The sequence below is a fragment of the Tachypleus tridentatus genome, chromosome 13 (assembly GCF_004210375.1).
Source record: "Tachypleus tridentatus isolate NWPU-2018 chromosome 13, ASM421037v1, whole genome shotgun sequence".
NCBI classification, from domain to species: domain Eukaryota; kingdom Metazoa; phylum Arthropoda; class Merostomata; order Xiphosura; family Limulidae; genus Tachypleus; species Tachypleus tridentatus.
The window spans coordinates 68,532,783-68,559,808 of record NC_134837.1 but is presented as its reverse complement, the minus strand read 5'-3'; the positions used below and the strand labels follow the sequence as shown (position 1 = coordinate 68,559,808).

Genomic DNA, 27,026 nt, shown 5'->3' with positions numbered 1-27,026 from the left:
GTCATGGTTTCCTTGTTTACTCCAACTGCAGTAATTTTTACTGTATCACTTCCCTTGTTACCTGACCTCCTTTCTCAACTCTAATCATTAGCTCTGTACTTAGTACTGAATGCCAAGCATTTGTCTGGTCCTTGTCAAGGACCTTTGTTTTCTTTTATTTTGTAGTTTTCATTCATCTCAATTCATCCACCCTTTCTTCATAGAAGTATATCAGTAAAAATAGAAAGCCTTTTACATATGGATCCTGGCTCAGGGTGTTTCTGCTGCTCATTCTATCATTATTGGTGTCTTCTAGTTTTTCATGTGGCTTTTTGGTCTCCTCAATTTTAGATTATTAGCAGCTTCATCCCATACCTTTCATGTTTCTCATAACCACAAGGTTTCACTCTTATCTGTCCTTACAATATTTATCCTTTCCTTCTTGAATTCATTGATTTTTTCAATGACCAGATCTTCCAAATTGGGATATTTATGTAGTCTTTCATTACCTTACTTTATGTCTGCTCAAATCTATTTCTTCATGTTCTTTCTTTCACTTGTCCCTTCTCCTTTTTGACCTGTGGATGTTGGTGATCTGATTTTTTCACTATTGATGTTACATACACACTTTGCCACCATACCCATGTTCTCCTTTATCTATATATTTCCTTTCTTTCCAAAACTTTGGCTGTTTGTGGAGAAATCTCCTTTTTACCTATTTTCCTTCCTTCTGTGTCTTGTCTCTACTCCCATCTAGATCATGATACAATTCTATATCTTGTATGTGCCCTTTGTTTTTAAATGGCTCCCATGAATTTCTTCCTTGGTTTTTGCCACCACATCTGTATCCCATGACAACCCTTTTCATCCAGAGATCTCTTCCTTTTCACAATCACCACTTGGGTTCATCATTTTTTTCAGTTGTCTTATTCCTTTTTGTCCCCTTCCAACCATACTTGGTTCTGTGTTATCTCGCACCTAACTTTTTTCATAGTGTATGGTCTTTATCAATCTTTTTGAGGAAATTTTGCAATCAGGCATGTGGACCAGTTCTTACACATATCATCTTTTGTTACTTACATCATATCTCAGTTTCAGCTTTGTCAGGTTTTTGCCTTCCATCTGCATTGTACTTTAGACTTTAATGCATCTCTGACACTGGGTAAGTTTTTTTGTTTTTTTTCTGGGGCCTTTGCTTCATAGTATCATTACATGGATCCAACTATATGGCAAGTGGTACTTGACCAGGTATTCTTTAACACTAAATCTGCACTGTGTGTCATGTTGATTAACACTTCCCTTTCCATGGCTTTTCATTCTTACCTTTCAGACAGAGTGTTTCACAAAATTGTTTGCAGATGACTAAGTATGCCTGTTCCAGAACATAAACCTATAGACTTCATGTGGAAAGCAGAAGAGGATAGCTACCCATTCCTGCTATACCTTGATTGAATAAATTGATATGGTCTGCTTTTAAAAATAGGGTTTCCTGATCACCCATTGCACTGTCTCAGGTGATTATGTTCCTTCCCTTCAAGTGGAATATGGGAGTCCTTACCATTAACTAGTTCTAAGCCACTATGGTGGAACCCTCCTGAATGGGCTCCACAAAAAGATGGTTACAACCATTCAGTTGACAGAAGGGCAGTGGTGTTCTGATGTGGATGAAATGTGGTCTACAGGGGAGTTTAACTGTCATTTTGCTGGATGACATGGCCTTTTGATACCACTTACACACCTACTAGAGTTTATCCATTGAAAATGCAGTTCATTCCTTTGATTTGGAGTTCTTATTCTATCACCACTTGGAATTTCAGTACCCCATGACCTGATTTTGCATATAGAATGAATTGATCAACATAGATTACCACAAAAGTTGTCTATATTCCTCCCTCAATTTCCTCTGTCTGTGTTGAAGGTCAAAGCTGTGGTTTGTAGGATTGTTCCAGCTCTCTCCTTAGTTATCCCTTGTTCTCTCTTGTGGGGATGTTATTGCCATTTGGAAGGTTCCAGCCTCTTTCATGCTTTGGAGGAATGATTGCATGTGATAGACACCTGCTGGATGTTATATTCCCTGATTGATAGCTCAGAACTAATCCTGTGCCATACCCATGAATTGGTGTAATTTTCAATTCCCCAGTTTTTGGATTTGAGATGAAGATGATATGATCCTCTGTCTACCTTCACACAGATATCTGTACCCCACAAGGAGGTTTTTTTATATAGTTGAATTACTGAGTACAGACTGCCATGCTCTAGCCATTCAATATTGCAGGAAGCATACTCATTGACCAACTTTTCTGATAGTGGGATGTAGTTACTATATCTTTTTCTGGCTAAAATTACTTTCCTACAACATTCTCTCCTATTGAGATGTGATTCTCTCGTGTATGGAAGTATCCTTCGAACACCCTCAGAAGGTACACCTGTTCTTCCCTTGCACTGGTCCCTGCTCCTAATCAGTATGGGATTCTAGCTACTCTTGTGAGAAGAGGGAAGTACTGTAACAAAAGTTTTAATTTGTATATACTTCATAGACAATACATATATTTTTTAATAATTTACTGTATGGTAATTTGTGAAATATACATTACTTACTTCACAAACTAAGGTAGTTAAGGCATGAGTATACAAACTACTACAAATAATTTTCAGTGATATGTACTATATAGGTTGATGTCTACCTTTCCAAAGCCTTATCAGAAAATCTTTACTTGTTTCAATACCCCGTCAGACCTTCAACCACGACCTATGACAACATTGACCATCTAAAAGCTAGGATCAAGCCAAAGCAACAAAAGGTGTGTAGTTTAATTTTTTTTGTAATATATATATATATTAATGCAGAATTCTGTATTGCATAAACAAGAAATTTTAATAAAATGCAAGAACAACAACAGCATTACATTTGTAAATTACAGATGTAATATTACCCACAAGTGCAAATTACAAAGTGTTTTTTTATATAATGTGATGAGAAAATTTTAAAACATGCATGTAACATCACCCACTGGTTCAAATTAAAAAATGTTTTTTTTATTTAATGTGGTGTGAAAAGTTTAAAATACAGGTGTATCATCACCCACTGGTTCAAATTACAAGGTGTTTTTTTTTAATATAACATCCTGAATGTTCCACTCCTCCAAATATTTTTTGAAAAACAGATCAGAAAAAATGTCCAGATGTATATATATCAAAAGGCCATATGATTTCAATAACAGGGAGCAAGTTATCTTTTCATTTGTCTCCCCACTTCCAATTTAAAGCTGTCACCACAGTAAAAGTAATATTATCTGATAAGACTCTTGGCCATCTTGTTGATTATTCTCTATTGGACTTCAAATTTTATTAAATGGGATAATAATAAGTAGAACATATCAGAATTTATTATCATTATTTTAACTTCCTTGTCTAGGTTGTTTGAGGAACATGTGGTTGACATTGATTTATCTAAGATACTCTATTAGTATAATGGAAGTATTACTTCATTTGTGTAAAAGATACTAAAAATTTGGTTACATCCTTATGCAGGCTTTTATAAAGCTGATGTGTATTGTACCATGACTGTAATAAATAAACTATTTCAGCTAGCATGCACAAGTAAATCAGTGTTGCTAACACAATAATAATATATTAAGTAAATATGTTGTGTAGTTTTATCCTTATTTGTCAGTTTTATCCTTATTATATTTCAGACTTTGTTAGATAGTATTATAATTATCAAAAGCTTTGCTCTTCAAAGTAAATTGATGTAATAATGTTTGACTCTAAATTTAGCCGACTTGAAGAATACCAAAAGTACTAAACTTTTAACTGGGCTAAGTACTCATTTTTCAAATAAATAAATTATGGCTCTACATTTTTCTTGCTTTGTTATAGAGCATTTGGGTAACTGTCTACTTAGAGAGACAACACGTAAGACCCAGCATTATCATTAACATGGGCCTCACTGGTCATGTCTTAGATTTCCTCGAAAAAATGTAAGCAAAAACTTCATTTTGATTTATTCAGCCATGTAGTACAGCTTTAGGATTGTGCATGGCTGATAAATCAAAATGAAGCTTTGGTTGATTTTTCTTTAAGAAAATCTGTGACATGAAATAGGAAAAGTTATTTTTTTCTGGGTGAGTTGCAGCGGAATTAAAGAACTAATATGCCCTCGGAAGTAATCTAGCAACATGATAAAGACCATAATTTCTGAAAACAGATATATCTATGTGCTGGTGGTGTTGTAGATATATCAGTACCCTGGTGTTTTTGTATATACATCTGTTTACTGGTGGTGGTGTTGATATATAAGAAATGCCTGCATTTGTCATCACAAGTTACTTGGAATGCTTCAATGGAAAGTAGTCTTAGCTTCTATACTTTCATTTTGAAATACATAATACTTATTACTTTACTAGACCACTACCAAGAATGACTTGTTATTAAACAGGAACAAGCAGAATTGTTGCAAAATGGCACCAAAGAGGACTTGTCATAGATCAGCATATATCATAGAACAACTATGAAAAAGCATCAGTACCAATAGACTGAACATTAAATAAAACAGTATCAAAGAGGACTTGTCATAGAGCAGAACATATAATAGAACAACTATGAAGAAGCATCAATACCAATAGAACTTAATATTAAATAGAACAGTATTAAGGAGGACTTGTCGTAGATCAGAACATTATATATTTAAAAACGGCTGGTGTGGGTAGAGAAGGCACTAATAGAGGAGTGAACAATGTTTCAACCTCCTTCAGTTATCGTCACGTTCACAAAGAAAGAAAGAGTTACTGATCGGTAGCTGACAACATGTTTGAAGGCAGTTATGTAATTGAGTGTAGGAATATATAGGGCATGTTTAGATGTTGGATATATTTATTAATATAGGTATAAAGATGTTCCTTTGTATTGGTTTATTTTGGGCTTGAGTTGTTGTATAAGTAAGGCTTCTTTATTTAGTATTTGGGTGTTTTTATGGTTATGTTGTGTTTATTTTATTTGCAGTGTTTGAAAACATGTGAAGGTGACTTTTTCAGTTCTTTGAATCTGGTTTCCATTTTTCTGTCTGTTTCTCCAATATAGAAGTCGTGGCAGTTATCACATTGTATTTTATAAATAATGTTAGTGTGGTGTTTGTCAGTGTAGTTTTTACATAGTATGGACTTTAGTTGTGTACCTGGTTTTTAAATAAATTTGGTATTAACTGGAATGTCATGTTTTGTTGCTAGTTTTTGCTAAATGTTGGTTATTTTTCTGCTGATGTCAGCAATATATGGTATGCAGCAGTATATGGTTTCATGATTTTTTTAAATTGTGGGGTATATTTACTTTTGTTGGTTGATTTTGCTTTGTGTCTAGGTATTTGCATATAATGTTTTCTACGGTTTGTGGAGCAAACTTATTGATGTTGATAAAGTATTGTTTTATTTTGTCTGATTCATCATTAATTTTATCTGATGAGCATAGTTTTGTGGCTGTGTTTATTTGATTTCTTAGTATGTTGAGTTTTTGTTTTGTTTCATGTGCTGAGTCCCAGGAAATGTATAGTCCAGTATGGGTGATTTTTTGGTGGATTCCTGTTTTAAATTGTGTATCGGTTCTTGTAATTTTGAGGTTAAGAAATTATATTTGATTGCTTTCTTCCTGTTCACATTTGAAGTTAATGTTGGGATGTATAGAGTTAATATGATAGATAAAATTAAATGTGTGTTCTGTAAACGTGAATCCTGCAATCGTGTCATCTACGTATCTGTACCAATATAGTGGTGGATGTAATGCTGTGTTAATTGCTTGTGTTTCAATTTGTGTCATAAAAATATTGGCTGGAACTGGTGATACTTGATTGCTCATGCTTAGGCCATTTGTTTGTATATAGTTGTGGTTGTTGAACATGAAGTTTGTCTTCATCGTGGTGAATTCTATGAGGATTGCCAATTGGTTGCTGGGAATGTCTATTGATGGGTTAGGGTCTCAGATACAGAGTTCTAAGGCTTTCTTGCAGGCTTCAGTGGTTGAAACTTCTGTAAAGAGGGATATGGCATCGAAACTGGCCATTAAAGCTTTATGATTAAGTTGATTAAGGTTAGATTTGAAATTGAAGGAGTCTTTGATGAATGAGCTGGCTGATGTTACATATTTGGAGAATTCCCATGTTTGTTATGTATTTACCAAGATTGTAATTAAATGATTCATATGAGGACAATCTGGTTTATGAGGTTTGGGGATGCCTTATATTTGTTGTGTGCGTGAGTCGGTCATGCATAGGTAGAAATAAAGTGTTTTTGAAATTGTGTTGGCTTTTTTTCATTTTTAGTAGTATTTTGTTTAGTTGCATTTTGTGTGTCTTTGTTGGATTTGTGTGTATTGGTTTAAATTTGTTTGTGTCTGATAGAATAGTTGTCATTTTTGGGATGTATTCATTCGTGTTCATTATGACTATAGCGTTTCTTTTATCTGCTTTTAGAATTTTAGTGTTTTGTTGTTTAATGTTTTAATCTTAAGTTTAATCTAGGACTAATTTTGATGAAAATATATGTCAAAAAATTGGTTTTGTTGTTATCATTGTGGATGAGTGGATAAAAGTCTCACAGGATGATGGTGATAGCGACCCCACAGAGGAATTAGAATGACTTACTTGACAAAATTAGTTTTTAACAAAAAAAAACAAGTATTACATATTTTAGAAGAAATAATGACATCTTGAAATATTATAAAGGGTTTATCAACAATACATCAACATTAAAACTGTCCATGTGCAGTGAGATAATTTAAATATCAAAACTTTATGAGCATACTAACCAACCAACATTCAACATATTCACCTGTTGTAAAATAATGACCTGTGTATATTACCTGTGTCTGATTGTACATGTTATACTTTGGAGAAGCAAAAGCATGCAGAATAAGAGTTTGAAATAATGGAATATTATTGAAAACTAGGTTACTTTTAGGGTTCACATCACAATTTGTAAATGTAAACAACCCAATTCTAAATCACGTTCCTGTTTTTGGTTTGCATAAGATGTGAATTGTTCCATGTATGTTGTTTTCAGGATGTCTAATAACACAGTGAAAGGGCTGTAATATTCAGTTTGATGTACTAAATTCCTGACAAATGGAACATACAGTATTTTCAAACTTTATCATACACATATCACATAGACAGATGCTTGGCAGTAGGGATGGAAGTGTGGACTATGGTAAAATGGTGAAAAAAAATGGTGATTATATGTATTTATTAAGTATTTATATTTCATACTACACCAAAAATGGCAAATGTATACATTTGTTAAGTACTCGTAGTTCATATTGTACCAAAATGTTTTTAATTTTTGACAAAAAATGGAGTAACATATATTTTTGTTAAATTCTTATGTTCATACTCTACCAGTATCTTAATCTTTCTTAACCACAAGTGGTGAATGCAGATGTTCATTGAATACTTAAGTTCATACTCCAGCATAGTGTGTTCAGGCTTTAATCAAAAATGGTGAGCAAAAAAGTACTCCACCAGAGTTTATTTAATATGTTTGTAAGTAAATGTCATTTAAATTGTAATAATGCCAAAATGTACACAGAAGAAACGTAAAACAGAAGTTGGGAGATTCGGTTATAAACTTTAAATACTAAATACAAATTTTAGTATGGAACTCCAGACACCTAGACCCAAGTGAGACTCTAGGGCATCTTCATAACCCCAGTTTCTCTTAAATTATATGTTACTTTTGCACAAGATTAGCATTTCTGTTAATGTAGAGAATTGTGATAGTTTTGAATTTCTCTCTGTGTAATATATTATATATATTCTCTGTGTGATACATATTACATATTCTTTAGGTAGAACTTGAGTTAAAGGTAAACACACACAGTCCTAACTATGATTTCAGTAAAGGAGAACAAATAGCCTTGAATGTGGATGGAAAAATACCAGGAGAAAGTGCATTTTTTCAAAGGTAACATTCACATTTTTTACCTTGATCAGAATTGATTGTATCAAGTTTCTTTCACATATAGTAACACTTGTATGAAAAATTGACTGTGTAATGGTTGATATTAGTTAATGTCTTTATAACAGTTCTACTATACCTGTGATTGTTTAAAAATATTAGGCATTCTTTCAATCAGTAATGGACTGTGTAATGAGATACTAGGTAATGTTTCGGTAACAGTTCTACCACAGACATGATTGTGTAAAAATAGTAGGCATTCAGCAGTTGATTACACAATGATATTAAATAATTTTTTATGCAATAGTTCTCTCATGGACAAACAGATCCTGAGTTCCAGCAAAGTTGTAACCTCAACATCACCATATGCTGTAGGCCTGCTTCGACAAGGTTAGAAAATGTTGAATTCCTGTTTTTCATTCTTACACACTAAGTTCTAGCAAATAATTCATATAATTCTTACTCAATGCTTATAGCTACTGAAAGAATTTAAGCAACCTATTCAAATGCTTGTGTTTTTGGCAACTTTTCTAATTTATGAAGTCAAAAAATTACATAATGTAAAGACAACAAAGGACCATTTGATATGTCAAGGTTACTTTTATAATACTTAACCACCCTTTAATATGGGCACAATTACCTGTCTTAGTGTTTTGATCCTCTCAGCAGTTGAAAACTGGATTAAAAATCCCTCCATGTTATTATTTGCCCATAATTTCCAATAGTATCTCATTCTCTAAGTCAGTCACCTTTTAGGAAAATGAAATTGCCTTAACTGGGACCTTGTTTATGTTTTCCAAATCCTCAGCTTTTGTCCTATTATTTTCATAATATAGCACAAAGAAATCAGTGATTGTATTGATCCCATCCAAATCTTTATATAAACTTCAATAAGTACAGTTCTTACCCTTCTTTTCTTCAGAAAAAATTAAGTTAGATTTTTTTTCTCCTATTCCTGGGTTCATTTTAGTCGTCCTTCTCTGAATCCTTTCCAACAAGTCAGTATTCTTTCTTAGATAAGGAGACCAAAACTGTATGCAGTGTTCCAAGTGAAGCCTAACTGTGTAGAAAAGTAGTTACATGTTTTGACTTGCAATCAGTGTATCTATAATTACACCCTAAAAACTTGTGAAATTCATATGGTTCAGACTCCACCACAGTGTAGTATTGACATTCCCTGGCAAAGTTATCTATTTATCACTTATATAGATAATGTAGGGGGAGTCTTCATAATAAATAGAAATGAACTGGGCTGCCTAGAACGGTGTGAGGTGTCTTGAAAGACCAGTCTACAATAGTAACTCAGATGCAAAAGGACAACACTGCAAGAGACATGTACAGCTTATTCCTAGCACAGCTTCTGAGCTTAAGACAGCATCTGCTACCTCTTCACACAACTCAAACAATATGTTTTACTCAACTTATTAAGCTGAGAAACTATTTCTCATTCAAATTTGTATGGCCTTCACAATTTCCCTCATATGGAGTTAAGAGAAACAAAAGTTTCTGAACATCCTGGGTTGTGTTTCAGGCCCTAAAAGTCCTGTTAAGGTCTAAAAGATGTTAAACCTAAATTCTGTCATGAATTTTGCTTGTCTTTTGACACGTTTTTCATTCACATTGTAGCTACCAAATATTACACTAAACAAGGCATTGATGCCCATTTCTCCTGTTTGTTCACTCCATTACTTTTTTTTTTATTTAACTTGTGTGAGATGAAAAATAGATCAGAAGTACTATATTTTACATACCTGTGGTTTCTGACTTCAAAATGTACAAATTGGAAGCAATGTGGAAAAAATAATGTACATGATTTTTAGGCCTATTTATTTTTAATATTCAACTAGCTTATGGAATTAAAATTGTGACTTTTGTAATGTATTATACTGAATTTATAAACAGTGTTTGAGAAAATCCTTTCTGTTTCACCATCCAGTCCAACTGATGAGTTCTGGTATTAAGTTAAAGGACTCTTGGACAGTGGCTTATTCAAGACAAAAGATAGACCTGAATTGCTGTTTTTGCACATTTCCAATTTTGAGTCCAAGATAGACATATTTGGAGGACTGTGGAAAAATGTGCAAATTACATAAATTTTTCCAAACATTTAAGCTTATTATTCTGTATATTATCTCATTACAAATATTCTTAAGGAACCTTTAATCAGTATCCTGGATTTTTAAAGTTACTTAACAATCATAAAAAAATTTCATCACAGGGAAGATATTGTAAGTGTTGTAGTTTAGCACTTGTATGAAGCATTGAGTTTTCATGTGAGCTAGCACTCATGGGCTGACTGATATACGTTCTTTTAATGAAGAAGGCTAGTTCAGTCTTCATGTTTTAAAATTAAGATCTGTTTCCTTTTGTTTGTTTGGAAATATCTTTATGTTTTACAAAATCAAAGTGGATTGGCAAACAAGAGGATTTTCTCAGGAATGGTTCAAGTTTTATTTTTCTAACTTGGAATTCATGTACGTTATTTTCCTAAGCAGCTTATTCCCCCACCTTTGTTAAAACAGTTGTTCTATTTGAAGTAAATTTCTGGGGTACAATTAATAATCATACAAATAAACATTCAATTTAATTTTTTCATGTAGTTATCCTTTATTTTTTTATTTAGTTATTTTATAATAACAGATGTATATATGTACATACATGTAGGAGAACTGCACTTAACTCCCCTGCATGCTATAGTCCAGCTACGACCTGCATTTCCCTACCTTGACCATTCTGATGCTAAAGCCAGAGTTGATAGCAATCATCCAGGAGGTAAGAAGGACAAGTATGGTTGTTTGTTACATGTTATTTTCTCTGAAACATTAAAGTTGATTGTAGCTGCTGTTTGTGTTAAATGATTGTCCAGTTATATTGTTACCTACATAGACACATGGTGGCAATGTGATACTTTAATGTATTAAAAGTTCTGTTCAAAATAGTAAGAATTTGGCATATATATATTGAGTTCTGTTTTATATAGTGTGAAAGTGAACTTTAACATATGAAAAGTTGTTTTAAATTCAGAAAATTCAGTACTTTAATGTATCAAGAAATTCTGTTTCAAATAATGAAATATGATATTTTAACATATAACAAAATTCTATTCATAATATTACATCAGTATGTTTAAAGAGTGCATATTCAACAGTTTTTAACTTGAATCTATAAGCAGATGTGTTGAAGTTTTAGTTATCTTCCACTCGTATTGTCTAGTTTGGTAGATCTTGTTCCCCTACAGTATGTTCAAAAGGAAGTAATCATGAGATTTGAAAAAGGCCAATAGCATATAATGAGAGCTAACAATGTCAGAAAACAAGCTTGAAATTTGATGAGATTGGGAAATAACCAGTACTATTGAATGAGAGTTTGGCAGTGCTAGAAAACTAGTACCTTCAGTTCCTGATTACAACTTACTGCTTGAATAAATTGTAAATAAAGAACAAAAAGCAGTTACTATGAAAGTAATAAGTATGTCAAAAGTTGAGTTATCAGACCCATTGTAATGTGATTGTGTTGTCTCTGTTAGGTAATGAGGTTTTATCTTGCATGGCCCTTTTCTTCAAGAAGTGGTTTAATTGAAACCCTTCTAAAGTCACAAGGAAGATGTATTGTTTTCTGTAAAATGTTTTATTGATCACTTCAGATGAAGGGTCTCAAGATGAAGAAGAAGAAGCAAAAGCAGTAACAGTTCGGTTCGCTGGGATTGAAACAGAGAAGATCAAACAAGCAAGAGAAAGATCATACAGTTATCATCAACAACAGATGGCCAGTGAACCCTGGACCAATGTTAATTTCCATAACTTGGGGGTAGGTAATATTTTAAAATTGGAATTGAAATAAAGATTCTATGATTTAATTCACACTTAAATATTACAAGTAAAAAACAAATTTGCTTTGAATGACTGACAATGAAGCAGAGTCATTATTAGGTAAGGGTTTAATTGTTCTGATGCTCTGGTTTTAAGTAAGTTTTAGCCTGAAATTTTAGCATCTGAGGGTTGAGTCCATTGATTCAAGAGACCCCAGTCTATTAGGTTACCAAGTCATTCTAAGATCCATGTTGCATGAAACTATATTTATGGATTAAAATGCTTTATTTAGTATTTGTATGACTTTAGCTTGAAAGTCATATCAAAGTTCATTGTGAAACAATTTTTATATAAAAAATAACAATAAAATAATCTCCTTTTATCTCAGATTTTTCATTTTATGTTATTGGCCTAAAATTTGAAAACAAAGTTGTACAATCCTTTTTAAAAATAAAACTTGATTTTATTCCAGTAACATGAAATAATGCAGGAATGTGTGCGTATGAACAGTTTTTTGTTGTTCTAAAGAGTTATGTTTTATGTAACTACTTTTAATGTGTTTTATATTCATCAGTTTCATTATTTATTTTTTACTTTATTTTGGTATGCTATTTTAGTTTGAGTATTAAATGGGATTTAATTTAATTATGATATTGTATAGAGTTGGCTTACTTTTCCTGAAGGGTCTTCTTTATGTCTTGTTTTTGATTAAGAAGGTGGTCAACATTACAGTGTGTTAAGTTTAAATAACATTGTACAACATTGAAAGTAAAGTGTATTGTTTCTATAAACCAGCCTTTTCACTGATAGTGTATACACTTTACAGAGTAACCTGTCAGATATTGAAGCCATGATGCTGCAGTGTCCTCAGATGGACCAAGACATATCAAGTCTGCCAGGAACTCCTGATGAATATCTTAAGATTCTCCTTCCTTTTGCGAAGGAGAAAAGGTTAGTGCTAAACAAAATGGTTTTAATCACTAACATTCCAACTTCTTTTATAATCCCTTAGGAAAAATTATTAATTTTTACTGTGATTATTGAGTTGACGTTATTTCCACATACTGTTTTAGGTTTAAGTGTTGTATTGTGAGATTGAATGAGAAATATAACTCCTGCAAATAATATATTACAAGCTGTGATGTAATATGATGATAGATTTTAACAACCTGGATGCTTTTGATGTTCAGAAAATTTTCTATTTTCAAATCTATTATAATGTTTAAGATGTTTCAGACATTCTAGTATTCTTAAGTTTTTGTGTGCATACAACTTAACTATGTATTAGAACAACAATTCATTTTCTGTGAGCCCTAGCCATTTTTGCATCTCATATTCTCCTCAGGTCAAACCAACCTCACAAATGTCTTAATGAGTCTAGGTTTGAGAAATGGGACAAGTTGAAAGATTTTAGTTAAATTCCTGTCACTGTGTTTTACTTTTACATATATAGTTTTGGTACGTTGAAGCAGCCTGAAGACAATGCTACAGGAATATAAACATTATGCAGATAATTGACTTATTAAAATCATATTTCAGTTTATGGTGTTACTAAACCCTTTTATAAAAGCTCTACATTTAAGTGTTTGTCATGAGTGAATTGTAAAGTGACAGACTAAAGCACTGAAGTAATATAACTGTTGCCTTCATTATTTGTTTAGAAATAAGCTTAAAGAACCAGTGATCTATTATACACATAGCATGATCATTACTGAGGGTAGAAAGTGGAAGAGATATGAATAAGTCACTTTTCAAAATTGAACTAGCTTGATAGTGCAATACTTAAAAATATATTACATTATAAATACAAAAGGTTAAGATGTGATAAAGTAGGAGGTACTTCTTTGAGTTGAACAAATGTTAGGGGGACAATTAAAAACTTGTGAGTAACAATCCCAAGAACTACAACACCAAAACATGGAGTTTCGATACCTGAGGGAGGGGATCATAGAACAGTTACTCTATGGTATGGCTTTGTACTTAACAGTAAACTGAAAGTGGTGAATTATAAGAAATAGTAAAGGTAGAATTAAAAACTGTTGAAATCCTAAAGAAATAGTTGGGAGAAAATTGAAAACTTGTCATAAAGGAAACAGAGAGAGAAGAATTAAAGTGCAGAAGAATGAGAAGTTTAAAATATGAAATTAATTTTTATATTAATATGTGTTTCAAAAATTCCAGCTCCCCAACCAAAGTTATTGATAGCCTGAGATACTTGCAGTTGTTTACTTTAAAGATGTATTCAAAACAAGGCAACTTGAATACCCTTAGGAAAAGGTGTAGACTACATAAGTAATAATAAATTGTAGATGGAAACACAACCAAACAGTCTTATCAAGCTTTTGCAAAGATTTCAATATTCTGGTTTTAATATTTTCTGTACACACAGAAGCCTAATTAATTAATTATTTCACTACTAGATTTATTGACAAACAACAATTTTTAGTCCTAGGTTTATTTCTATATGCATGTTGAAATAAATTTGTGTTGTGTAACTAGTTACCTAAGATGGTTATTTATAATATCAACATGACATTATTTTATAAGTAACTGTGTGATTACTTTCTCACATATTAAGTAAAATAATTAATGTTGTATATCTATGCCTCCTTACGTCTTCTAAATAGCATACGTTTCAGAGCTATGGCTGTGAAAGAGTTTGAGTAATTAATATAATTTAAAGCTTGATATTGTTCTTAAGCATGGTTGTGTTATTACAACAAACACAGAGATGTTTCTTTCCTTTTCTCATGTAAAGTTGTTCATGGATTCTGACTCAGTGTCAGTTTTAATAATATATTCTTTGTTGTTCAGGAGTAAGTCTTGTCTTTATTTGCTTTGATCAATTGAGAAAATATAAAACTATAAAAATTGATATATTCCATTTTAATACTGTTCTAGATAATTCTAGCTTTACTTAAATCAAAACTTTATAAGTTAATGTTGGTGTTTGTGTATTTAGTATTTCTTTGCCAACCAGACTGCTGTGCTGTATAATACATTGATCTTTATGTTGTATTTTTATCACATCTTTACTAACATAATCATTTTATGACTGCATTTAACTTGGTCAGGGATAAAATTGGATCATCATCATCCTATGTTGGGAAGTACATCTGGTAACATGTACTCAAAAATGAAACATAATAGGTATATTTTACTTTGAATTTTGTTGACAGAAATTTGTTTTAGTATTTTGTTTTCTCAATAATGTTTATAAAAAAGTCTAGATTTTAAATAAAAATAACTTGCAATTTGCAATAGAAGGTTACAGGTTGTCTGAATGATACAGTTTATTAGACATTTCTGAATTGAGAACCCTTAAGTAACTAAAATAGTAAATCATTTATTGAGACTACTGGAACGGAAGGCCTAAGGTAGTAAACAGTGATCAGTTTCATATATTTTATATAGTGTAATTAAATCATTTTGGTTGTAAAGCAGATTAAAAATCAGTTCTGAGATTTGTTAATTTTTGTAAACATTTCCTTTCAACAGCACCATATCTCAGGGCTCTCGTGCCATGTTGAGGAAGTCGCCACTTCCTGACCAGGTTAAACACCTTGCAGTATCCGGTGAGGCAATATTATTGAAAATTAAGGAAGAATTTTGAAATTCTGTTAAATTGTGAATAATCATTCGTGTGATTTATCATTATTGTTACTTGTAATAAATTGTATTAGATAGTGACAAAGGCCTGGCTTGGCCCGGTGGTTAAGGCATTTGACTCATAATTTGAGGATCACGGGTTCGAATCTCCATCACACCAAACATGCTTGCTTTTTCAGCCATGGGAGCATTATAATGTTACAGTCAATCCCACTATTCGTTGGTAAAAAAGTAGCCCAAGAATTAGAGGTGGGTGTTGATGACTAGTTGCCTTCCCTCTGGTATTACACTGCTAAATTAGGGACGGCTAGTGCAGAGAGCCCTTGTGTAGCTTTCTGCGAAATTCAAAACAAACCAAGATACTGACAGTCATAGTATATTTAACAGATTGATGTATTAGCCATCCTTTGGTTATAGTATTTGTAATATGTTATACAAGATTTCTTCCATCATGCTATATTTAACCCTCTTGCTATGGATAGGTCTGAGTATGCATGCCACAATCGTTTTATAGAGTTACATTCACAATTTAATTAAGCTGCTTTATTACTAGTGTACACAAATATACTTCACATTACTAAGTAAATACTTTATCAACTTTTGATATGTTTTCAGTAATTTTATAATGAATTATTTTTAAAAATCCTTAACCTCACCCTACTATGAGAATCATGACATTTGCCCTCTAGGACTCCTCCCTTCTCTACTTCCTTTACCACTCCTGCAAGAAGTATGGAATTTAATGTAAATTATGCTTTATGATATAGTTATTATTCAGGCAAAGCATAATTTTTACAGCTTTCAATTTTATTTGGTTACTCAGCTAAAAACTAGAAAATGTGACCCCTCTTCCCACAACTACCTGTCACATCCTCACATTCACAAATTGCCAGTAGTTCTTTCTGACATTTTAATACTATACTATTTATAATCAATAGAAAGCCAAAATTTTAACCTGTCACATGGTGTATTATAGTATATTGTTGTCCATACAGAGAATTGTCTGTTTCCAATACAGTACTTCCACCTGCTTACTATATTAACTATTCTTGTCTGGTGCTGTTCTCTATATACAAACTTTTCAGTATGCATCCAAAATGCTTTTTCTTTCCACCTTAACCCCCATTTGAATAGAAAAATTCGAATATATGTCTCATGTAAACCATTATGTATCACTTCACCACCAATAGAAACATGACAAACTCACGCGACACACATTATTCCCTCTTTATTAAAAATACTTAAATAAAAATTTCTACAAAAGAGTTTTCATGTTTACTAAAAAAAAACGTAATAAATTTCATAAAAATGAATTAAACACTTTTAAAGTCATAGTATGTATACCATTATGATTGTATGGTGGTTTCAAATTCATGTCCCACAACATAGTGTATATTATATATTGTTTTAGTTATCTACCATCATAATGTATATAATATATTGTTTATATTATCTACCATCATAGTGCATTTAACTGATTGACCATTCCTAATCTCAGTAATTACTATCTTAAGTTATTTCTCATCATAGACTTACTTCACTAATGCATTCTCTGTTGACATGGCCATTCTTTTATTACCTCAGTCTGAATTACTGACCATTTTACATTTTGTAATGTACTCTAGTATATTATCATAAACAACCCTTTTATACTGATTTTAAAGTACATTTGTCCAAAATCTTTAAATTGTTATTTGACAGTAATTTCTGGATACATGCTGGTCCAAACCAAGCTATTTGATATATGAATATTTATTTAGTTTGCTAACCTTTTCTGGGATTATAATTCACTGACAATGATTATAATTTATATTTAGGTATAAAATCTTAATGTGAAATATTTTACCCCTCTGTGTGGATTCCTGTACGTGGTGAGGGGACCTCCCAGGGAAGGTTCTGTTCTGTCTGGTTACCTTCTCTGGGATCTAAACATCCACCCAAGTGTTTGCCGTGCGTGGCGACCCGTGAAGGGGAGGAGAGGATCCTGGTGGTTGAGGGGTCCAACCCTAACACACCACTTTGGCCTTGAATTCCTGTAGATGGGTGGCCTTTTGAGTGGCCCCCCTTGGGTCAATCGGCTGGTCCACTTGGGCTAGAGTCAACCAAGTACCAGTGTTGGAAGTTCTCAATGGGTGTTGTGGACATTGTGCTTGATGCTGGTGTTTGGGTATAGTGCTCACGAAACCCTGGCGTTGCTGCATTGTCCTTGCATGACTTTGTAGTGCGTCCCCTCGTAGGGCTTCATGGTGGGTGGGGTCAGTGGGTACCAAAATTTTTCTTTTTTCCTATGGATCCTCCTTCAGAAAATTTAAATAAATTAATGAAAAAACAGTCAATGGGTAAGCGACCACATCTTGAAGACTCTGAACAGCAATCTTCAACATCTGTAACACACATACCTCATTTTCTTATATTACATTCTCTTTCAGAAAAACCTTTAGGGCAATTGTCCCCCTTTTTTATTCAGAAGGGACTAGAGGGACTTGCTGGTTCTCCAAAGTCAGTAAAGAACCTTTGATCTGGAGACATATTGGTTGAAACATCCACATCCCAACACAGTGAACTTCTCTTGAATTCAAAGGCAATCGGGGATATACCTATTGAGGTTACACCTCATGCTACTTTGAATTCATAATGAGTCAGAGATTCTCGCTGGTCTCTCCACTCAAGGAGTTTCTGCAGTGAGACGCATCTCCACTCCGTAAAATGGAGTTACACTGCCAACAAATACCCTCGTTTTGACATTTACTTCATCACGTGCACCTGCCACCATCAAGGCAGGTTATCTCATTTGCAGGGTACAGCCATACATCCCAAACCCTCTCTGAGGTTTCCAATGTCAGAGATTCGGCCACTCAAAGACATCATGTTGTGGTTTTCTGACATGTGCTCGTTGTGGTGCAAGGACCACGTTGCTTATGAATGTGACATGGACCCACATTGCATCAACTGCAATGGTTTTACCCTCCTACTTTCATTCTTGCCCAAAATGGTTGGAGGAAAAAGAGGTGCAACATTTGAAAACGATACATAACATTAGTTATCCTGAGGCTCTGAAATTGCTGCCCACCACTCCATCTCGGACATATGCTGCTGCACTTCATTCCACAACTACAGTGGGAGTGCAGACAGATCTCTCTGTGCCTCCAAGAGAATCATTTTCAAAACAAATGAAAAGCCTTTTGACCTCCATGGTTAAAAAGGTTGATGAATCGACTTCCACACCCATCTCTGTTCCTCCCATACCTTCCAACAAACCTCAAGATCCACGCCCTTCAGTTTCAAATACAGGCATTTCTTCTCATACATCTTTTTCTCCCACCCCAAGAGGCAAAACAATCATACATTCACGTTCTCAGTCACTGGAATCCCCTTCCAATAACAAAGACCTGCCCACTCGACTCAGGGCAGGATCCATGGAGGTTGATAGACCTCTTCCGACTAAGGACAGTAAGGAAAAAAGACGTGGTTGTAAACAGAAGGGTTCTCCAGCCACTTCACCTACCCGTCATTAAAAATGGCCACCTTGATACAATGGAACTGTCGAGGTTTATGTTCTAATCTGGATGATATCAAAACACTGATTGCTTCCTACCATCCTGTTTGTCTTTCCTTACAATAAACATTTCTCAAACCTGCTGATACAGTCACCATTCGGCAGTTTTCTCTGTACAGAAATCACAGGCTGTGTGATGGACGAGTACATGGAGGGGTGGCACTATTGGTTGATCAACATGTGCCCACCCTGTTTTTGTCACTCAACACACCCTTGGAGGCAGTAGCCATCCGTGTTTCCTTGGGTCATACCATCACTGTTTGTTCTCTCTAGCTGTCCCCTGGAGAGACATATGATCAATCAGACCTTGATGCTCTCGTTGAACAGTTGCCATCTCCTTTTCTAATCCTGGGGGACTTTAATGGACATCATCCCCTCTGGGGAAGTGCTGTTATTGATGGGAGGGGTCGCTCCGTAGAGTGTATGCTCTCTGATCACAATCTTTCTCTTTTCAGTACTGGTTCTTCCACTTATTTTCATGCACCTAGTCAGTCCTTTACCGCTATTGATCTCTCGGTTTGCTCCCCTTCATTATTCTCCCATTTTTCATGGAGGGTTGACAGTAATCCACTAGGCAGTGACTATTTTCCTATCCTTTTAAGAGAGACTGGCCGTGGTCGATGCCACCCTACCCGCGTGCCCCAGTGGAAGCTGGATCAGGCAGACTGGTCTACTTTCACTGCTCTCGCAGAACTTGATCCTGCCATCATAAATCAGCCATCAATAGACGACTGCGTGGCAGCGGTAACTGGCTGTATTATACAAGCAGCTGCTCAGTGTATTCCTAAAACCTCGACACGTTTTCCACGATATCCTCATCCATGGTGGAATTCTGCTTGCCACTTAGCACAGAAGGCTCAAAATTGGGCCTGGGATACTTTTTGTAGATATCCCACACTTTCAAACTGCGTCGCTTTCCAACGGGCCCGTGCACATGCTAGGTGGGTAAGACATCAAAGCCAGAAGGAATGTTGGATTAAGTTCACAACTAGCATATCTTCTACCACCAGTTCCAAGATCATATGGGACAGGATTCGAAAGGTTAATGGGTACTACAATTCTGTCCCCCTCTTGATCTTACTCTCTGATGGTCAGGAGGTGGCTGATGTTCGGAGCATTGCTGATACTCTAGGTGAAAGCTTTTGGCGGGTATCTAGCACTTCTGCTTGTTCCTCCACCTTCTTGGCCATCAAGACTCGGGCAGAGCGTTCACCTCTTTCCTTTCGAACTGACTGTTTCTTTGACTATAATTGTCCCTTTACACTGGTGGAACTGAAAATGGCCCTTCATCGGTCTGCCAGTACATCTGTTGGACCTGATGATGTTCATTATGACATGCTGCACCATCTATCTCCTGCTTCTCTTGATGTCCTTCTGATTGTCTATAACTGGATCTGGCAGGAGAATGTTTTTCCTGATGCCTGGTGCCAGGCTATTATTTTACCTTTCTCTAAGCTAGGGAAAGATCCCAAGATTCCTTCAAACTACCGTCCAATTGTCTCTGTAAGACCTTAGAAAGGATGGTTAATGCTCGTCTTCTTTGGTTCCTCGAATCAAACAACCTCCTCTCGCCCACCCAGTCTGGGTTCTGACAACAGCACTCCACTACAGACCACCTAATTTGTTTTGAAACATCAATCAGAGAAGCCTTTCTCAAATGCCAACATCTTGTATCAATATTCTTTGACATTGAGAAGGCTTATGACACAACATGGAAGTATGGTGTTTTGCAAGACCTCCATACATATGGGTTACGTGGCCATTTACCTATGTTTATTAAAAATTTTTTGATGGACAGGAGATTCCAAGTTTGTGTGGGTTCGACACTTTCCCGTTCTTTTGTACAGGAACTTGGAGTCCCTCAAGGCTGTGTTTTGAGTGTCACACTCTTCAATATGAAGATAAATACCATCACTGAACAACTCCCTCTCACTATTGCGAATGGGCTGTATGTCGACGGCTTTCACATCTCATGTCAGTCGTCAAACATGAGATATTTTGAGCGGCAACTACAAACTGCCCTCAATCGTGTACTGAAGTAGACTATGACGAACGGCTTTAATTTCTCTCTCTCTAAAACCGTATGCATGCACTTTTGTCACCAACGGGGTATTCACCCTGATCCTGAACTTCATATCGGTGAAGTTTCGCTGCCAGTGGTCCCTGAGACCAAGTTCTTTGGGCTTATCTTTGACCATAAGCTGACCTTTATACCACACTTAAAGCAGCTTCGGGTCAAATGCACAAGAGCACTGAACATCCTCCATGTCCTCTCTTCTACCAGTTGGGTAGCAGATCGATGTTCCATGTTAAAGGTATATTGTGCTCTTATTCAATCAAAACTTGACTGTGGATCAATGGTCTATGGCTCTGCCAGACCCTTGGCCTTAAAGATGCTGGACCCCATTCATTACCAAGGACTTCGACTCTGCACTGGGGCTTTCTGTACCTCTCCAGTTCAAAGCTTATACGTTGAATCTCATGAACCTTCTCTGCACCTTCGCCGTTTGCAACTATCTTTACAATATTCTTTGAAACTTTGTTCCTTAACAAAGCATCCCACCTGGGGATGTGTTTTCCTTCCTCGGTGGGCCGTACTTTTTCAGAACAGATGATCTGCCATTGCTCTGTTTGGCCTTCGCATCCGGGCACAATTGGATGAATTGGGTCTGTCCTTGGATAACATTGCAGATTCCACAGGTCAGCCCATCCCACCATGGCTTATTACTGCCCCCAAGTGTGACCTTTCTTTCAGTCATCTGAAAAAGGCAGATACTCCAGATTGGAAGTACCATCTTTTATTTAATAAACATCTTTCAAACAATCATTCCGTTCCCATTTATACAGATGGTTCCAAATCAGGTTATTCAGTGGGCTCTGCTATGGTTTGCTGCTGTTTGGTAGTTGCGTGCAGAATCCCCTCTACAGCTGCTGTGTTCACTGCTGAACTGTATGCCATATCTCTTGCCCTGGATCATATTGCAGCTGAGCAGTGCTCCAACTGCACTATTTATACTGACTTGCTTAGTTCTATACTGGCCCTGGAATCGCTACACACACGTTGGCTCACACCCTGTTCTCACTGATATTCAAAACTGACTGGCCCATTTCTCATTAACTGCTACTTCTATCCAGTTTTTCTGGATACCAGGCCATTTTGGTATTCGCAGGAACGAGCTTGCAGACACGGCAGCTAAATCTATCTGCTCTGGCACTATCACCACTGTGCCTATTCTGTACATGGACTATGGTCTTGTATTCAAGGCTCGGCTCCGTGCCAGCTGGCAGTCCACTTGGAGTGAGCAACGCGACAACAAGCTTTTTCAAATAAAACCCTATATTGGGCTTTAGCTTCCATAAAGTTCGGAAGGAGGAAGTTGTTTTAACTATACTACGCATTGGGTACAAGTTTTTAACTCATCGTTTTCTTTTATCTGGAACTGATGCACCAATGTGTCGTTTGTGTAACACTCAAATCACTATCAGCCACATTTTACTTTCTTGCCATCGTTACAACTCTCAATGGCGGCACTGTTTTAAACATGTTTTTCCCCAAGGTTTATCTGTAACATTGTACAGTGTTATTGGTGATAGTGACACTGTCCACCTTGATAAAGTTTTTAGTTTTTTGATGGCCATTAATCTTTTTAATCTCATTTAAGTGTTGCATATTTATTCATTACACCTTTTTTATTGTGGTTCCCTATTCACAGTTTCATTCTCTATAGTTCAATTTGACATTGGAAAATGGCCAGAACATAAAATAACTCGACACCAGGACTGGAAAGGCCAACTTCAGGTGACTAACGCTGCTGTTTGAACTATTTGTTAGTCGTCCTGGCGAGTTGTTATTACACTTTTGCTGCATGTCATTTAACACTTTTACTACTTTACCTTTTAGTACTGGCCATATTGACTCATAACCCGGAACAAGGACTGGAAAGACCAACTTCAGGTGACTGACGGTGATTCTTATACTTACATGTTAGTCTTCCTGGCAGGTTATGATCATTACCATTCTGCTACAGGAAGTCCTTTATAACTTTGTAGACTGGATGTCAACATTGGTTTTACTGACGGTGGTTCTTGTACTTACCTGTTAGTCCATTTTCTGTTTTAATTGCTGTTTTGTTTTTACCTTCATTTACTTTTACAAATTTTACTCCATTTACTTGACTTTTACCTTTTTACTGGACATTTGGCTACTCATTATTACGATTTTGCTATGTGTCTTTTAAAACTTCTATTATTTTACATTTTATTAATGGGTGCTGTGACACATAACCCAGAACCAGGACTGGAAAGGCCAACTTCAGGTGACTGACGGTGGTTCTTGAACTTACCTGTTAGTCTTCCTGGCGGGTTATGATCATGACCATTTTGCTAGAGTAAGTACTTTACAACTTCTCTTACTCTGCTTTCTCTCTTAACATAGTAGACTAGGTTTCAACATTGGTTTTATACTTTTTCTGTTTTTCAATGATGTTTTGTTTTACCTTCATTTACTTTTATGTATTTTACTACATTTACTTTATTTTTACCTTTTTACTGGACGTTTGGCGCAGATAGCCTAGCTGCTTTGTGCCATAAAACACTAAGTCAATCAATCAATCAATGAAATATTTTATGTTTTCACATATAAAACTGTTTCAATCGTCCTTCTGGTAAAATAACATGACTGCTTTTACACAGGTTAGATAATATTTTCATAGTGAATGAAGCATAGACAACCACTGCTTGATTCATGACAATAATTGTAGAGACAACCTTGCAGGAATATGTTATATGGAGTTAGGACATGCAGACTTGAAAATGTGCTTATCAGAAAACAATTTTAAGAACTTAGAAGTGAAACTAAAGAAGAAATGTCAGCTACTCTGCATATGTCAACTCAAGAAGACTTTTTTCTTCATACTAGGTCTCCACAGGCCATTCAGGATACAATAGATGTAGTAGTGGTCAAGGTGCTGTTTATACCATTGTTTTAATGAAAAACTGTTTGGGTGCGAACTAGTTTAAGTGAATTGTTAATTATTATCAATGTTGTTTACATCATTTATAAATCAAGTTTATAGTTTAGGATTAACAACACAATATTCTTTATTTGTTTTGACACCAGTTATAATTTTTTATTACTATTGTGTTAGTTTATTATCTTGTAGTATTTTTATAAAGCTTCAGTAAGGTTAGACATACTTGAGTTATGTGTGAATATAGATGTAACTGAAGACAATATGAGGATGAAATTCAAACTGTAACTATAAACAAGTTATTAACATTTGACAAACAAATTTTAATGTTTATATAGTTTTTAAAAAATAAAGTATGAAAAGAGATTTTTGATTCCTTCTTTTACCTCATACAACTGGCTTCGTGGAAGTAACAAACAATTCAACTCCTTTCATGTCTCATTACAACTGACAACTGACTTCATGATAGTAACAAACAACTCAACTCCATATGACCAACTCACAAAACTTTGTTTTTTTTTCTTTTTAGCTAAAGTTATCCAGTTTTCTAGCCTACTTGAACTTCTTCCCCTCAATGTGGATCCTCTTGTAGTACTCAGGTCTCTTCAACAGGTGGCAGTACTAGTTCAGGGATGCTGGGTGGTTAAAAGGTAAAGATATGTTTTCGTACAGAGGTTTTATATTAATGTTAGGGCTCAATTCTAAAGAAATTTCCAGGTTGTCCAGGAGGCTGTATTGGTTGTTCAAAAGGTAATACATAGACTGTTAAAATGATCCAATTATGACAATATTGATATACAGAAACCTCCCAAAAACGATCCACTTAAAGTAATTTTGATTTTTTTATATCTTATTTATTTTCAAGATATAGAATTAGTGCTTAGTTTGCAGATTTGTATCTTCATTCACCTAATTTTTTATGTCTTATTTCTTGGAAAGTTCCATTACTTTAGATGAAATAAGCTCAACCCATCTAATATCATAATCTTGGCTAGTCATGATCAATGTTTCCATTCTAACTAGCTTGATCTGCCCATAAAGTAAAATTAGTTTTGCATCGTAACTCTCATGCATACTGATGTACCATAATACATCCATAATGGTGTGTAGGTGTGCACTAATATTTATTGTCTTTCATACTCATAGTTTATACTGACATGGAGAGAGGCAGAGCTAGTCTCTTTTTTTTTCTATTCTGTTTTGTACTTTGAAACCCTCCATAAAATTTTGTTTGAAATCATCGTTATTATGTTTTGTTTAATTTGTGGATTTTCCAGCTTTTCATGGTAGCTAGGCCTTCCATATTTCATAGACTCGATTGGTCATGTATGTCCAATGTAAGTTTTAGACCTATGTGTGTGTAACTGAAAGTAGCAGATCAGTGTTTCAACTGAAATAATTAGCAATGAAAATTCAAAGTTTGATTTTGTAAATTCATTGTTAGAGTTCTGTACTAGAAATTAATCTCACTAAATATATGCATCATTGGCCTTTATTTTCTTTGCAAATTTCCACCTGACAATATATAATACATACATTGTGCAGTACAATTTGTGGCAGTAGTTTTTTTTTAGTTTATTTACTGATTAGATATGTGGTATTAGGTGTGCACAAGCGTGTTTTAACATTTCCTGTTTTTCTATTACATTGGTTGAATATTGATTTAAATAGTCAATGTTTTCTACTGTTAAAACTTGTGTACTTGAAAGTGATCCCAGCAGTCATCAAAAATGATGTGACTATTTTCAAAATAAATCTTTTTTACTCTTAAAGCCTTAACTTATATTTAAAAAAATGTAGTGTAACTGACTTAGCTGTATATGCTGTACTATGTTACCACATGCAACTTTTCTATGAGAGAAAGTTTAGTGACTAAAACAGCATTATTAATCAATCACAAAAGTGAACTCTTCCTCATGTTTTCTGCCCATTTGGGTGTATTGTACTAAGATTTCTCTTGTACAAAGTAGAATCATTTTTAAAAGATGAATCAAAACTTCTTTTTGTGGAGGCTTAAATTTTCAAGTTCGTAATTAGGAAAGTTACTGATGATTTTAGTTCAGAATAGTAGACAAAATTGTGAATGTTTTGTGTAGTGTATGCACAGATGTTATTAACAAATTGTGTTGTGTACACGTATATGTTATTAACAAATTGTGTTGTGTATACACAAATGTTATTAACGAATCGTGTGGTATTTACACGGATGTTATTAATAAATTGTGTTGAAAACAAACAAACTTTATTCCCCTTTTAGAACAATCATTTGCAATATTCATAAATTTCTAACTTTTAGTTATTGAAGACCAATTTTTCTTGAAATGTAAAAAAGAAAATCACATGTTAATAAAATTATGTTAGGTTTGAACTAAAAAATCTGTAGTAAGTAGATCTTTTACAAGGCATGTTTTAGCAGATACAGAAAGGAATTATAGTGATTTTAGTAATCCTCAAGATTATTTTGGAGAAACATTTACTTCTAATGTAGATACTTCTGTCTTCCTAGTGATCTTCTATACCCTAAAGACACCTGCAGCCCACTCACAGGAGTTAGTGCTGAAATCTTGAGTCGTGCTCGTGACTACATTGTAAGTAATTCTTCAGGTTTCAGAATATCGACTTGGGTTCTTGACTACATTATAATTGAGGTTTTCAGGTTATCTGTGTGATTTATTTGTCAGAATTTCAGTTTCATAAGGTTATTTGTTTCAAAATACACAGTTAACTTTAATACTACTGAAAATTGATACTGTTGACCAGGAATACTTCTACTACTTGGGTTATTTTGTTTACATCAAATGTCACGAAAGTAGTATTTTTGAATAATGACTTATTGAACTTTTGTTTTATAGTGCTTAATGTTATTTTTTATCCAAAAAAAAGTAACTGGAGATAAAAAATACATTGTTTTTCATTTCTTGCCAAAATCCAGCTAGAAAATCTGGAAGTACTGTAAGCATGTACAGTGATATAAGAAACAAAAAGCAATCTGAAAACTAATTTGAAATAATTTGTTGTTGAGAAGAGAGGCAGAGGTCATCTCCATTACAAAAATAAACCTACTCGTGCTAAGTAACATCACAAAACACTTATTTATTAGCTAACCAAACATGACAAATGTGGCAGAATATCATCACTTGTAAGCTAAGTAGTGTTTCTA

General features: G+C 34.6%; 1 protein-coding gene across 4 annotated transcripts in view; it reads left to right on the top strand.

The window, feature by feature from the left end:
- Polr3E (RNA polymerase III subunit E) overlaps positions 1 to 27,026 on the top strand; it is a 60,620-nt gene that overhangs the window by 13,476 nt on the left and 20,118 nt on the right. For 3 of the 4 annotated variants that reach the window (XM_076477833.1, XM_076477832.1, XM_076477834.1), the window contains exons 2-10: positions 2,652 to 2,780; positions 7,813 to 7,928; positions 8,230 to 8,312; positions 10,587 to 10,694; positions 11,566 to 11,729; positions 12,558 to 12,682; positions 15,230 to 15,306; positions 24,396 to 24,516; positions 26,373 to 26,454. In XM_076477833.1, coding sequence (XP_076333948.1) covers positions 2,652 to 2,780; positions 7,813 to 7,928; positions 8,230 to 8,312; positions 10,587 to 10,694; positions 11,566 to 11,729; positions 12,558 to 12,682; positions 15,230 to 15,306; positions 24,396 to 24,516; positions 26,373 to 26,454 — 1,005 coding nt within the window. The remainder of the gene's footprint in view (positions 1 to 2,651; positions 2,781 to 7,812; positions 7,929 to 8,229; positions 8,313 to 10,586; positions 10,695 to 11,565; positions 11,730 to 12,557; positions 12,683 to 15,229; positions 15,307 to 24,395; positions 24,517 to 26,372; positions 26,455 to 27,026) is intronic. The other variant, XM_076477835.1, reaches the window with a different exon arrangement.